General features: G+C 39.5%; 1 protein-coding gene and 1 long non-coding RNA gene across 3 annotated transcripts in view; both read right to left on the bottom strand.

The window, feature by feature from the left end:
- The window catches only part of LOC126866436 (netrin receptor UNC5C-like), a 72,640-nt gene extending 62,046 nt beyond the window's left edge, over positions 1 to 10,594 (bottom strand). The window contains exon 1 of one of the 2 annotated variants that reach the window (XM_050620006.1): positions 10,477 to 10,594. In XM_050620006.1, the coding sequence (XP_050475963.1) occupies positions 10,477 to 10,501 (25 nt within the window). In that variant the 5' untranslated portion in view covers positions 10,502 to 10,594. The remainder of the gene's footprint in view (positions 1 to 10,476) is intronic. The other variant, XM_050620007.1, reaches the window with a different exon arrangement.
- Positions 10,595 to 10,717: 123 nt separating this feature from the next.
- Positions 10,718 to 11,714, bottom strand: LOC126866459 (uncharacterized). Its single transcript, XR_007689870.1, has 3 exons — positions 11,676 to 11,714; positions 11,281 to 11,398; positions 10,718 to 10,780 (listed from the first exon to the last, which is right to left on the bottom strand). It is a non-coding gene; the product is annotated as an uncharacterized LOC126866459 (long non-coding RNA).
- Positions 11,715 to 15,841: the final 4,127 nt, after the last annotated feature.

The raw sequence follows: 15,841 nt of genomic DNA, 5'->3' as shown, positions 1-15,841 counted from the left end.
TTAACGCATTGACGTTTTCTCTCTGTAACCACGGAGGGAGAAAGCTGCTGCGAGCCAGTGATCAGATGAAACGGGGAAAAAAAACTAGAAATCTGTGGAACCGGTGGGTCGAGCGCTCAAAGGAGACACCGACGACGCCCACGTGTGTGTTCTCCGGAGGGGACCGGACGTGGTAGCTGCACGGTGGCGATAAATAGCGACGCGGAGCGACGCATTAACAAGTACTAATACACCGTGTCGATCGCGCGCGTCCGTCATGTAGGCGCACGTGAAACGTTTCGTGATCGGACGCCATAGATCTCTTCCGCGCCCGTGGATTCGCTTCCACGCAAAAATCCCGGACGGATATCGCGATTTACATTCAGCCCGATCCGGTTTGCAATTAATCAAACGTCCTGCGGCGGTGACGCTTCAGGGGGTGAAGGTGCGTTTCTATGGTTTGAAGAAAATCAGGGGAAAAGGGGTAGGTGATTTAGCGGTATGATTTATGTGCTGATGATTACAGTATTGTTGGATATTGTTTATATGTAGATGCAATATTTTATACGTGGACGTTTTGATGTGTTCGATTCCTTTTTCTCACGACTTTTATTTTTCCTTTAAAAAATATTTGCAATTTATTTTGTTAGGGATTTTCTTATTTATTGTATTGGTATTTGGAAATGTTTTAAGCTCAAACTCGATTCATTCGAAAATTAAACTAATTTAATTTCTTGCTTTCATAATTTAAGTATCAGAATATATAATACACGTATTGTTAAAACAATAAACCTTGATAGGATCGATTAGCGAATCATTTATCGAATTTACAACTACCATACGTATGCTGGAGTTGAGAGGAGAAAAACGTGCGAGAGCTCCTTTTCTGGAGGGTTTTGATCGCGCCGGTCGTGATTCGCTTCGCGTGTGTCGCGTGACTCTCTCATTAACGATCCTGCCGTGCAAAAAGTAGATCGCGCGTGCTCGCGACCCGGCCAGACACGATCGGCTGGATATTATTACACCAGCGTCGACAGTAATTCCTGTGCTCGCGCGGGCTTCCTCGTGCCGTCTCGTGCGACACGAAGCCTTCTGGAACCCTGGAAAAAATTCGACCAACCTGATCCCTGGACTCTGAAACCATCCCCCGAAAGCATAATCCCAAAGGGACTCACGAGATTGTTGACCGATTCGACAAATGGACGAATATTTGCTTTGCTTGGGAATTGAATATCAATCGTGGGAAACTAAGAGAGTGTCCATTCGCGTCTGTGACCATTGACATCTGCGAACTCGCGCAAAAGCGATGAAAATCCATCGAGAGATCTGTTTTTTCTATTCTTTTCGTCATTTTTCCCCTTATTTTTTCTAGCGAAACGATTAAAAGTTGAGGACGCGCGTGAAAAGACGCGTTGCGTTTCTACGGACTCCGGAGGGCTGGTCGATAAATATTTATAGTCGCGATCAGGCCGTTCATAAATATTTATTTGAGCATCGCGAGTTACTATAAATATTTATCGCTCTGGCCGATACACGGCCTATGAAAACCAGCGGATAATTTATGAACGGGTGAAAACGCGTTGGTGGCGCGGGGCCGGTCCTTTGAATAGCAGAGTTGCGTGTAAATTGGTGGAACGATCAAGAAAATTCATTACGACCGTGCATTTTATCTTTCGCTTTAACGATGTTGCGTTAGGCCAGCTGCGAATCAAGAAAAAGAAATCGCCCCCGATGAAAGATATAATATATGTGTATCCCTGTTACGTAATCGTGCCACTCATCTGTAATTCCAATCAACGTGTATAGTAGGATTTAAGGTTGCGTAATTTCATCAGTGATCATATATAAACACGCTTTGTTATATAAACACGTATTTTTCAACGCATTCTGTATTTATCTGTGATTTAATGTATCAATGGAAGATATATTATATTAGAATATCGATCATTGAATAAAACTGTTCAGAATTTTCTTATAAACAGATAAACCAAAAGAATAAATATCATAAAACAAAACTATCAGGAAAGCATACTATATCTTCCTAACTGATTACAAGCTCACGCAAAAACAATACCATGTAGGAAGCCATGGTGAAGATAAGTCTCCGTAAAAGCGTATAGTACCTACACCGACGTCCTTCGCATATATTCTTCCATTACCCTACCGGCACTAAATCCACCCCCGATCTAGCTCGTATAATTCAGCAAAAAGCTTCGAAAGACCGGGAAAAAAAATTCAGAACAGCCTCGGAGCTTTTCTATTAGCGATCCACGAGAGCGGAAACCCACCACTCTTACACTAATTCACCCCTTTTCCGTTACCGGCCGCTTTACTACCCAATTCGCCGGCCATAGGAACCCCGGAGGATTAGGTTCGTTCCTAGGAAATCTCTCCGAGAATTTGCCTTCGTCATCGGTCCCAGGAGTACCGAAAACGATTCCGGGCCACTATGCACCCCGCGTCTCTCTCACTAGCCACCCTCTCTCTTTACCAACAAGACGAGAAAAAACGGATCAGAGGAGTATTCCCTTTTAAGGATCGTCCTCATCCGATGCAATTTCTTTCCTTGTTGGAGAAGCTCGATTATCCCGGAGTTACGAGCCCAACGAATAGGCTAGCCGGTCTCGAAATGAATCGCACGAATCGCTGCTCATTAGATTATCCTTCGAGATGGTATCGAGTCGCGTGCACCGTTGCTTTAGAATGTCTTCCTTTCTCTTTCCCTCTCTCTCTCTCTCTCTCTCTCTCTCTCCCTCTCCTTTTCCCTTTTGTATTGGATCTTTAATTACGACTCGTCCAGTTAATCGTTATTACGATTAGACTCGTACTAGCGAATGAAAAATCTAGGTAATGCCTCGTCAGGCTTGTAACCGTCGGGCTGTTAAACATCGAGACGACTTAATTGCGTCCGGAAATTATACGTACGTCATGCTAATAGAACCTCCCACGCGTGTGTTTAGCATACAATGACGGTGGTATTTAAGACGGTTTAATTTTCGACCCTCGAAAATCGCTTCGATGATGGAACAGTAACTTTTTCGGGGTCCTGATTATACTACATGTGTTTTGGAGTATTCTGTTGTACTATTTCCAGAAATGTAGGAAGATAAGATATGCTTATATGTAATACAATTTTTGTAATTCCAATTAAATTCTTGCTTCCTACATATTTATCATTTCTGTCTTCCATTTCGATATTAAAAATACAAACTACATATTCCCAATTGAAGGATATCCTCGTAAAGCAGAATTTTAGTTGCCATAGTTTGTTAGTTAGAACTCTCATTTAGCAGGACGTTGGACGATGCCGCGACACAGCCTGGTCGCATTAATTCACGCTAATTGCAGAAAAAAGAAAAATAGGGTGGAATCGGCGTCTCGTGGAGTCGACATTTTTTTCCCCCGGAGGACGCGATCGAGGCCGTCGGACCGCGAACAATATAACCGGCCAACGAATGCTCGCCTAATAATTAATCGAAATAACGATGCGCCGAGCAGAAATGCTCTCGTCCCCTAACGAGGTCCCCAGGCTTTTTTGTTCGAATCTCGCGTCGAACAACCACACTACCCTCCCTCACACTTCTTTCTCTCTCTGGCTCTACATGGGTACGCTCGTTAGAATCTCGTCTCGCTAGAATTTTGTTTCCCCAGAACAGACGGCATCGTGCACCAACCACGAAGCTACGTAATTTCGCGGCTGGCTAAACAGGGATCCAACCGCGCCTCCTGGACAAAAGGTGAAAAGCAACGGGGTTATCATGAATCGACGTGACCAGCAGTCACGTCGCTTATCTCTCGTCACTGGCACCGTCCTCCGTCTTCGGTTTTTCTACGCGCTTTTTCTCCTCAGTTTCATTTTTCATCCACGATTTTCGTCAGAAACGAGAGATAATTGAGAAGTTGAAATGATGCACGGTGCAAGTGCTATAAGCGAAGACTTTCGATGGAAAGAAAGAATTAATTTCTACTCATTTCTTGGTTCATATTGTTCGTCATTTAACTTAGTGAACATAGTGAACTTCGGAATACAATGAAACATCCGAACGACTGGTTGTAAAACCAGTGACTCTGATTTGCAACGTTGTGATTCAAGATAATATATAGTGGTAATGGCCTGCCATTAAGTTTAATCAAAGATGGAATTTCGATGGTAGGGGGGGGGGGGAGAACTGGGAATTTTCAAAGACGCTTTTAATGCCTTCGGAACCGGTTTCTGACACTGTTCGCGCCAAGGATTTACAAAGAGGCGCGCGAGTAAAAGCTAATAAAGAGATAGGGAACGCGGTTTCGCAAGGAAACTTTCTTAATTACACGCGGCAATTCGCTTGCACCGCGACTATGTCTGTGTTCTTTCTACTCGAAAGTGCCTATAACAAAAACCAGCCTAGCAGCGCAGCATGACTACTGCCTAACCTAAACCTTCTTTGTGCTTTAACGATTTCATCGATTTTTCTCCTCTGGAAACTCGTAGCTTTCGTTCTCGACGAGCAAAAAACCAAACAAAATCTATTCGTTCTTTTCTGTTCAAAGAAAAAAAAATGAAGAGAAGAGGGGAGAAAGAGGAAGAACAGAAAGATTCAGAGAGAAAGAGTAACAACCGTGGCTCGATCGTTACCCGTTCACCGTTCCTTATTATCTTCCCGGGCGTTTCTCACGAATTCCTTTATAACGGCTCGCTCTAAAACGCGAAACGAACAGTCGCCGTGAAATAAAAGCAGAATTGTTCATGCGGAAGAGAAACCCAGCAACGATCCATGCTTGTTAACGATCAGGAAACCCGCTGCCACCGTTTTCCTTCGAACTTTTTCGTTTCCATTCGTTCCTTTCGATCTATCAGGTCTTCGATGGCGACTGATGACGCAACTGGTCGATTTCTAAGGAAAAACTGACGATATTAAAGTTCTTTGTTAGGTAAACTTTATGACATAGTTAGGAACGATTGCTGTTTTTGAAAGTCATGATAGAATTTGGCATTTCTATCCTTTAAATGCCAATATTTATACGATACGTCACCTTATAATTATTCCCTGGGATTTTAGATGGTATATATATATACTAATATATGCTATATACACTAATATATATAATATATACACTAATGCGTGATGAAATGGTATTATTTACACTAGCATAAGTATTCAAATAAAGCAACTACTGTCAACGACTATATACTTTCGCCATTCCTTATTATCCTATCAACGAATACTTGAATGGACCATGGCCATCAAATAAACGTGCAAACATTCTGAAATTCAACAAATCAAACAAAATCAATCATAACCGTAACAAATGACGAACCTGATCAAACGAGAAGGGAAACAGGACTGTCGTCCGAGAAAGAACAAATCATAATAACGGAGGCGTTAATTGTTGGACGCGACACGAGCGAGTTTCGTTTTCTCCTTCGTCAACTTTCCTGCAGGTCGCCACTCCAGTACCGGAGACGGTTATCAGGATTGCGGAGCAGAGTGGTTATAATTAAAGCTTCGCTAACGAGAATCCGTTCGTCGGTGAGATAACGAGGTCTTCGATTTAAAGAGACCTCGGGGAACGGACCGAAGAAGAAGAAGCATCGTCACGAAGGTTGTATAGCGTTGGTTAGCTGGATGACGACGAGGAAAGAAGCCGTAAAGAGCCACCAGCGAAAAAATGAGATGCAAAAGAAATTTTTGCTAGTGTGTACTTTTATGTGTACACATATAGATCCTGGTATGTGTAAGTGCATTTGCACGCATGATGCCTACGCGAAAGGTAATGAAAAAAAGGAAGCGACCTCGGCAAGGAAACGAACTCGTCGAGGGAGGCTCGCGTGCTTCTACCCCCGCCACGCGCCTCGATTGGTCGGTTAATATTTTATTCAGGGCGGAGTCGGATTTGCATACGAAGTGGCCCCTTTCTTTGCTCGTCTGCTCCGCGTTGTTCGTTCTCTGTCTCCGTCTAGATTCGACCGGGCGCATCTGCCATGGATATAAGCAGCCAACGATATCCTGCACCGTGGCTGAAAGATAGACACTGCAAGATAGACTCGATCATCCACACTTTCGTTTCCTTCCGATTGCATCGCGTTACTCTTCTTTTGGTTTTTCTTAAGATTATATGCATCCTATCGAGGCATGCCAATAAATATAAAATATCGTTCAATATTCTCTCAATTCCTACCTTCTATCCTACCAATTTATGAGGAAAGGCAGACACTGCAAACTGAGGTTCTTTGTATTTCTGAATAGGCGCAAATATCCTACATTTTGGTCCAATATGAAAGGAGAGTAAAATACGACGAGTTTCCTATAATCTAATACTCTTTAATAACGATAGAAATACTGTTCGCTATTAAAGAAAGGATTTTAAAATAACCCATTTTTAGAATTAGTTTTTGCATATATGGTAGAATCGACAATTTCGTAGATCCTCTCTTCTACTCATCCCAACAACACAAATTCTTTATTCTAATCCAGACAAACGAAACTCCACTATATAATTCTTACGAGGTAATATTCTTCTTTCTGAAAATCTCTGCCTAGTAGCTTAGCCTTTTAAAGTTGCATAATACTGAAGCCAGGGCTATATCCCGAGAAAGGTCCGAGAAAAATCGTGAGCAAAAGGTAGTGGAACGGTCTCGCGAATCCAATTTTCAGAAAACGCGGAAACCGAGGGAAGATACTTCCGGCCTCCCGTTTGAATACTTCATCGTCACAACTCTCTATCTCTTCACAGGGTCGGAGAACGGCCGTTGGCAAAGTGCATAAGCGAAAACAGTTACGTTCACGGACTATGACCACGCGAGTCGGCCGAGGGTCCCACTCGACAGCATGAAATATTTCCCTGGCCGTCTAAGCTCGGCTGACCCAGTGCAACAACGCTCCGCGCAGATGTTACGATGCATTTTCTCATGCATATTCCATCGCAGGAATGGAAATGTCGCCTTAACCCGCACTAATTTCGCGCGCTCTATGTCAGTATTACAATAAACATGTTCGTCGCGCGAACGCGCCCTCATGCATATGCATAACCCCTTCGTTGGCCAACGATGAGTGTCCTTTAATAAAATTCGGCCGAACCCCCCGCGGTCGTTAAAACTATCGCGTGCAAACCACGTTATCGTGTTATTCTTTTCTTTTTTTTCACTGAGTTTATATCTACCTTTTTCCTAACCACGAATGGTTTACAGTGGCTGGATAATCTTTCGTCTTGCACGCTTCTCTGAATTGCTTGGATAACTCTCCTTCTTACGGTGATGTTTCGTGAGTGGAAATTGGGTCAAAGACGTTCCGCGAAATACATAGTTTGGGGATTTTAAAGCTTCGTTTTTCTGTCAGTTCTTTGCAACAAGTTGAAATTTATTGTGGTTTAAAGAAAAACTTATTATATTTCGCAAATTAATTCAATTGTGAAATAATATTGCCTGGAGAATGGAAATTCAATCAAAGCTATTTCTACGAATAAATATGGAAACCCTCTATTATTATATTTCTTCGGAATAACTAAGGGTCTCTTGATTTAAAGGAGCTTTAATGTACCTTCAAAAAATTGTAAAATAATTTCATTTGGATAGCAAAAATTTAATCAAAATTCGAAGAACACGTATGGAAGATTCCAAAGCTTGCTTACTTTCGTTACATTTTTGCAACTATCTAAGATTTCTTATTGTTTCATACAGCTCCATATTGCAATATAGCATACTTGAAAATTCACAAAATTTATTAAAAACAAACTTGTAACAAAAATTCGCCGGATCCTCTTCATATGTTAAGCAGAATCTTACTTATCAAGTTCTGTATCGCGACAAGGGTTTATCAGTCAACAGCAATTAGCGGAGCTAAAGCAGCATCCAGCCCATCATTGACACAAATCTAGAGAAGCTGATCATCGGAAAGTCCCGGAATAAGACTAATTAATCGATTACCGTAAATCGTTCACGGCTCAGCCATAAAATCCTCGCGGCGTTTAATCTGATCACGCTCTCGCGAAGCAGCAGCGCGACCGCAAATACTCATTGTCACGTTCCGGGGCTTAAGGGCGAACACGCGCAGGTGGATCGTGCAAAACACCGTGAAACTTGGCCGTGTTTGCGTCAACGAACGAGCTCGAAAGCATTTAGACAGTGGAAAACACGGATGTATATTTATACGGATGAAATGGAGTGATTAAGTATCGATTGTAACGCGAGAGGAAAAAACTGTAGTCGCTTTTGAGTGCCAATCGTTAGATGGAATGGATTTGTTGCTACAGGAACTACCACGGATATTGCATTGAAACCGAACATTGCTTCTAGCCAAAAAGTGGAAAATGTGATTATTGTTCAACGAGTAAATTGGAAGCTTATTCGTATGGTAGGTGTTTGTTTGTATGTTAACTTGTTTAACTGGAAAATCGTGTTGCTTGTAAATTTGAAGTAGTAGTACGCGAAACGATGTTTACGCGGTAGGAATATGCATACATTTACGGACAGCTATATTTTCCACGAAATTCTGTCAAATTCATCATTTTATCGCAACACTAATTTACATCGAAATCGCGAAATTATCAAAATTCTACTTTAAATAGAAATTAACGTTTATTCGCAACTTTAATAGAAAATACAAAATTCAAACTACCTAATATTAGTAAAAAATTCGCGATTTGTCTAATATGACAGTAAACTGACTCGTACATCGGTCAAAGAAAACTTACTACGACTACAAATACTAAAAGCGAGCATAGTAACAAAATAGTAACAAGAATGACTACCCATGCTCTAGGTGAGCCAGAGGATGGGAAATCATTAGTAGTTGCTCTCTTGAATTGCAATATGCCGAGCCTCTTCAGCTTGTAGCCTCTTCTTTCTTCGAGCGCAATGCTCGCTGAAACTTATATCTGGGCTCGAGACTTTTTGATCGAAAACTAAAATATAACTTACGACAGTGAAAGAGAAATATAAATCGAGGAAGCTGATTCAGATACACGGAGATGACAAACGATCATAGGCGATCGTTGCCTATTCGTAATATGCATACTCGTGCAATATGTGCACGTTCGTTTCGAAATCCACTTCGTGACAGCGACCATGAAATTCGAAAAATCGATAGGTAAAGCTAGAGATGAGTTTTCTCACCTGTGGCAATTTCATTTAACACCTAAGTTTGGCAGACAACTTGCATGCTAATTTAAATATAATTTTCCTGAAAGTGACTGACGATGGCTAGTAATTATTGCGTGATGCAATAAAAATATCGGTATAAATCTCAATTTTAATTACAAATGTGCGCCTATTTATAATAGGTAAAGTACATATATCTTCTAAACTGTAATATCTGATGTAAAATTATTGGAATAGATAGCACAAAATTTTAATAGCATTATTGGAATTTAATACGAAAATTAATAATATTATTATTTATAGTCCTCACTATATATTTAATTTTATCCATTACTTCAGCTATAATATGTAAGAGTGAATCTAGCATTAATATTATAAATTCAAATTCCATTACTGGTTATAAATTTTGTTAATATGCAATAAAACTCCACAGCCTAACCACATATACACACATTGTGGAAAATACATCTTGTATAGTATATTAACCCATCGTCAGTCGCTGAGACATTGTTAAGCTTATAATCTATGATCGTTGTGCTCATCATCTCTCACCTATGTAACACGTGAGTGAGATCTTGACAATGAACATGGAAGGATGAAACCTGGAAATCCTGAGCTAAAAAAGTAATTATTATATCTTGTGTACAACGGTCTATTGTTATTCTAATTTAATTTTGCATTTTCTCATTTTATTTCAAATTATATCTCTAATCTATTAACTCAACCAATTATTAAAACTCTAATATTCAAAAGAAATAAGTGGCAAAGAGCAAAAAATATATAAATTATCCATGAGAAAGAAAACTAAGATTTAATGTGATGGAATAATTGACTCTAATTAAAAATTAAATATTAATTGAAATAACCTCAGGAGATTCCTTTATCAAAGCACATTTTCGAAGATGCGGGAGCAGCGTTCATACTTTGTTGCTTTGATTCCAAAATCTGCCGGTCGCGAGATTTCTACTTGCACATTTATTTAATAGATTGTGTATGATATTTAATATGTCACAAAAAGAAACATTAATATCTTTACATGTCAAATAATATTGAAATTTATAATAGAAAAGATTTCAATTAAACTATCGAAATTGTTTAATATTATCATAAAAGAGAAGATAAAACTAAGAAATCTTTATTATTTTTATTTATATGAAAATATCGAATATATTCTAATTTTATAAATAACTATATTATATTATTATTGTTATACAAAAACGCGGTGTGCAAGAAGACCTACCTGAACTAATAAATCAGACACAGAACAAAAAAAAGTTACTATTCACAGGTATAATAAATACCCGTGGTTACTATGCCGACAACAAATTCTATGTAATGCAACCAATCACCCGTGTCGCTTCGGACTTTTCATCCTACGACATGATTAAGTGATCAGAGGAATAAAAACGCATGCGACTCACGATTAGATGCGGTGGACGTTGTCATCGACGGTGCTATGTCCCAGAGGAAGTCATCATAGTAACTGTCATCTCGCAAGAATCATCAAACCCCAAGAAGAAAGTAGAATTTGTAAAAAATCTATTTAAAAAACCACGGAATATTAAAATTTATCTTTAAACATATAACAATAACAATTAAAGCAAGATATAAAAGATAAAATTAATTGAGGCAGATACAAAATGCAATGATATTTACATTCTTGTTTTTAGAGCATGACTAGATTCTTTCCATAGAATAACAGAAAGTGGAGAAGTTGTGTAAAATCTGTAACAAAACAGAATATGAATGTAAACTATCACTTGAAAGTGTTTGAAATCAGAATATACACATCAGGAATAAACTATGTCGTGCCTGATAAATAGTCGAGAATGCTTGCATCAAATCAAAACACGACAGCTAAACATGCCTGGGGGCATAACAACACTACGTAACAACAGCGCGTGACTGCATCATAACGTGTCCAATCGTGTTTTAACATGAAAAATCATAACGTTGGTATAGAAAATCCACGATCGAAATGTATAAAAATAGGACACTTATTTCAATTTCTTTAGATTTTAATGAATTTACAAAATCTAATAAACCGGCTTTAAATTATTTCTTTAATTTATTTCTAATAAATTTATTCGCAATAAAAAATGATTTCTTTAATCTTTTTTACTTTGAACTTAGTACTCCGAATATTAATCATATACTATAAAATATTGATCGAATATATGTCAATTGTGTGCTACATTATCAATAAAAAGTAGATATATACCTACCTTAATTATACATTGCCATATTTGTTTGAAGAATCATCGAATGGACCATTAATCATCGTGGCATTCACATTTCTAACGCCTACTCCTGTCGTCATTCTCGTAATCAACAATTATTAATCTGTACAAAAGAAAAAGAAAAATTTATAACGTGCACGACCACTCCAAATTACGTATATTGAAATGGAACAATAATCGAAATCAAATGCTGTCTCAAAAAATGATAATCCACGATATCGGTAACACTAACCTTTCAAAATATGATCAATTAATATATATACGCCTATATGACAATGTTTAACAAATTACTATGCAAACGCGTAATGAGTAGACGAGGTTAATACTACTGTATAAATAATTAGAATAACGATGGAAATACTACGCAGTTAATACGTTACCACAATCAGGATAATACGACTCGTCACCACGGTGCTCACGACGGAAGTGACACTATGCGCAGACGCTTTCCCGCGCGGAATACCAATATGGCGGCGGGCCTGATTCCCTTTCCGCTCGCGGCTGCGCAGTAAGTGCAAATTTCGTATACGCGCGAATTTGTATCTAAATTTGAATTTGAATATGAACCTGAATTCGTTTATAATTTTCGCGTATGAAATTTTAGAATTGACAATTTTCGTATATGGATTTTGTCAAATGTCGTTTAAATTTCTCTATCTATCTAGATACTGAATGTTGTTTCTGATTGTGAAGGTTTCGCTATAACTAGAAAATTGCACCCACATAGACATTCTATCAAATTTACTTTTTGTTATACATATTCCATGTCTCACTTCAAGCATATCACTTTTACGTCAAATGTCTAGACAGACTCGAACCGACAAACAGACGTACGATCGTCGAACGATTTATAACTCCGATATATTGCGATGGGGAGTATAATTTATACCGGGTAAATCATCGATCAAATTCACTGTTACGTTGATCTATAAATTTCATATGGAGTGAAACATCGAGTTCTCGAAGCCTCCCTCGTCTTTTTTCTAAAAAAAAAAAAAAGAAGAAGTTTACGTCTCCTCGTTACGGTTTAAGAGAAATGCTTTTGGTTTCGTTTTTTTGAAGTTGGAACTTTCCTCGAATCCGAGACGATTATGGTGGGAAAAGCGTATCTTTTATATAGAGAATAATAATCCAAGCTGAAAGAAGGTAAAAACGACGCTCTAGGGGAGAAGAGGTGTTTCATCATTCGGCACGTGTGTACTCTACGGGAGCGTCATTACCAACTGGCCTCGTTAAAAAGTACACGTTCGCGCTGGATCAATAGCGAGCAATGAGGCCGGGACACCTTGTTAATCTCACCGCTGGTCACGTTTCTATCCGCGCTGGTCATCGTCAGGGAACATAAAACGCCATGTATGAAAGCAGATTTCTCCCCTTTTCGCCTATCTCGACTTAGTCATGACGATACCCGTCTTCGCGAGGAATTTGTGCTTTCTAAGATCTCACGATTCTCACATTCAAGATACTGATTTTAGAAATCCAGGTTAAATAATTTCATATCTTTGAATTGAGCTTAATTAAATCTAAAGTTATGTCCTCGCTGAAACAAGTATGAAACCTTGTAAGCGCATTGTTATCGAATAATAGAAACCTACTATACAAATTAGAGGTACATAATGAATTTTCACGATTCAACAAAAATTTGGAACATGAGAAGATAAATAGTAATGAAAAAGGAAATTAGTCAAATCTTAAGAATTCCTCTTTATAACCAGATCAAAAAATAGAATTCGATAAGACTGATTTCCTAAAAGAGAAACTTACAAATGAAATATTACGTCGAGACGTATTGCTCTTAATAATTTACTCCAACCACTAATCACGTCTCCATGTCCACATCATTCTCAAACAATAAAAATCTCGAAAAAGTCGCACATCAAAGAAAATTCGTATCCTGTCTCATCCACATTGATAAACTTACGTCGCAACGTCTCTGTTCGAGTGTAATCTCGCCGCAGAATTAAGCGGCAAAAAGTTGCCGTACAAACTCCACCAGCTTCCTAGATGCCCCCAGGTTCGGATGGCACGATGTATACGCTTCCCCTAACCGGCTGTCCGCCGTGTGTCTCGCGAGTAGTAAGCAGCAGCCTGGCTACACGTAGAGTCTTGTCACCGAGCTGGAGGACTGGTTAGAGAGGAGTCGCTTATCGCGAGCAACGATCTCACTGACAGCCGCCAATTAAAACATGCTAACGAGCTGCTGATCTCGCGATATCTCGAAGCGGGGCCTAATTAAACTCCCGCCACGCGGGCGGGGTGCAGAGGGGCATCGGCGAGGAACGACAAGACAGAATCTACGAGATCTCGGTGTGCGCCTAGACTTTATCGTCCCCGCGGTCTCCACGGCGATCTCTCCAAGCCCCCTCCCCCACCCCCAGCTGAACTTTAACAAACCTATTTCCAGCAGAGTTCCTCCAATTACCAAGACACGTCGAACTAACCCGGTAAAAGTGAGCTGAGAAAAGGTGTACCGATGCCAGTTGATGGCAATAACGCCGAAAGATTAAGGAGATGAAGATACTGCAGCTGTTTGTAAAGTACCTTTGACTGTTTATAATGATTTCATGGAAGATTTGAATGTGCAAATGTTCGAGATGTTCAGAAAGGAGATTAATAATTTCCGTCGTAAAATTTTGTTTAAATCATGAGTGAATTAATTTGTATTCGAAACATGGGGATTATCGATGCAATTTAAAGTCTGTGGTCGATGTATAACAGCTGTATACTTGACTCGAGAGATCCGCAGGGTTTATGGTTTCCAAAGAACAAGGGGATTCCCCTTGCATTATCGTGCAAGATGATTTGTAATTCGTGGCGGGGTTATGGAGGGAACGTCTTCGCCGCAAAATATGTATGAGTTAAGGAAGAAGAATAACATCTTTGCCTTTGGCCCCTTCCCTTCAACAGGGGTTGAAAACCGCTTTAGAGTTCGAAACACGTGAGCTTAATGTTTCCTTTTCCCCTTGCGAGACTCGTTACTTTTAGTTAAGGCTACGTCGACGTGTTATTATACTACCGCCTATTCAACGTTGGTTATCAGTATCCGATAACCTGTGTAGAACATTGTACAAAATATTCCTTCACCTTTAAGCATATTATAGTTGGAATTTTTCTTGTATGTATTATACTGTATCGTTAAATACAAAATTAATTAACTTCATAGATATTAAGCTTTGAAGTTGGCACTAAAACTATCAGTCTATAATAACTATTTAGTTATTATGAAATATTTTAATCAAAATATTTACTCCTTATAATTAAAATAATACGATAAGAGTGTGTATAAATACTCTTTACCCATGTTACACGTTTCGACATATTGATAAATTAATCCTCCTACTTTACGTTTCGACTTTATCCTTCAAATTTAATCTCCAATAAAAGTACATCACGAGTTGCACCTGCTCGGAGTCCCAAAAAAAATTCTTCATCCAATGTATAGAAAAGAAACTTCATGAACCCATACATTCACACGTTGACCACGAAGTGTCAACCGATCTCCCAGCATCCTTCGTTCCAAGCTCACCTATCCGCGACAACTTACATCGTCGCTATTTACTTATCAAAACCAGACGTTATCCGGAATCAGATCGCGAAATCACCTCCGCCTCTACGTCTACCACTTTACGAGCTATCCGTCCTCGTTATCGGCGCCCCGTCCAAGCGGCGTTCGCCAACCTTGCACCAACGCCCTCGATTTTATCTCAGTAACATGCCCACTTTCCAGTAACAAATCTCGTGCTTCTTAAAAAAATCTTCTCAACCTGAAATCTGTTCCCCTTGAACAGTATCTCTGATCGAATATCTTCTCGAATCCAGCTCAATAACGATCCACCTTGAAAATGCAAGTACAACGTATCTTTACTAAAAGCCTTTAGACCTTTCATTACATAAAGGTGATGAAATAATGGAAGATCTTATGGAGGCCTTTTTTATTGTATAGAAATAATGAAATGTGGGAGTTATAAAGAAATAAAAATTATAGGGAAAAGTATATTTCATTTTCCGTTAACCATTCGTGATTTATTCATCGCTATCAACATACTACTTAATTCATCTATCGAAGCCGACCATATTCCTAATCTCTCCACATTCACAATAGAGCATCAATTCCCATGCATCGTTTCTAACCTAACAGCCACTCAGCGGTTGAAATTCGAACGGTTTCGTTCCTAGAAAGAGGCGTGGATAGAGGGTTACTCGTCATCGAGTAACCAGCCTCTCTGTTTGCAGTAGGATTTTGGAACTAAGCCCAGGTTTGCCCAGACAGATGCACCCACTTGCCGTCCTTAATAGCACGGCTTACGCACCACGTTGATCGGACAAATCTACCGCGCCTCCTTTCATTCCTAGAATCTCCCTCGCAACGAAACTTCTTTCACCGATTGTTGCGGGATAGACTTTCTCTTTACCCAGTGCCCAAGGGCGAGCTCCGCCTTTTTATTTCAATCGAACCGCGACCCCAGATACAAGGATTAGTCGAGTTAATCGTTCGTCGATTCCAGGCTCAAGTGAGGAGTCGAATTTCTCCTGAGGAATCTCACAT

This window comes from Bombus huntii, chromosome 6 (assembly GCF_024542735.1).
Source record: "Bombus huntii isolate Logan2020A chromosome 6, iyBomHunt1.1, whole genome shotgun sequence".
NCBI classification, from domain to species: domain Eukaryota; kingdom Metazoa; phylum Arthropoda; class Insecta; order Hymenoptera; family Apidae; genus Bombus; species Bombus huntii.
The sequence above is the reverse complement of the archived record's forward strand: the minus strand, read 5'-3'. Positions and strand labels throughout refer to the sequence as shown.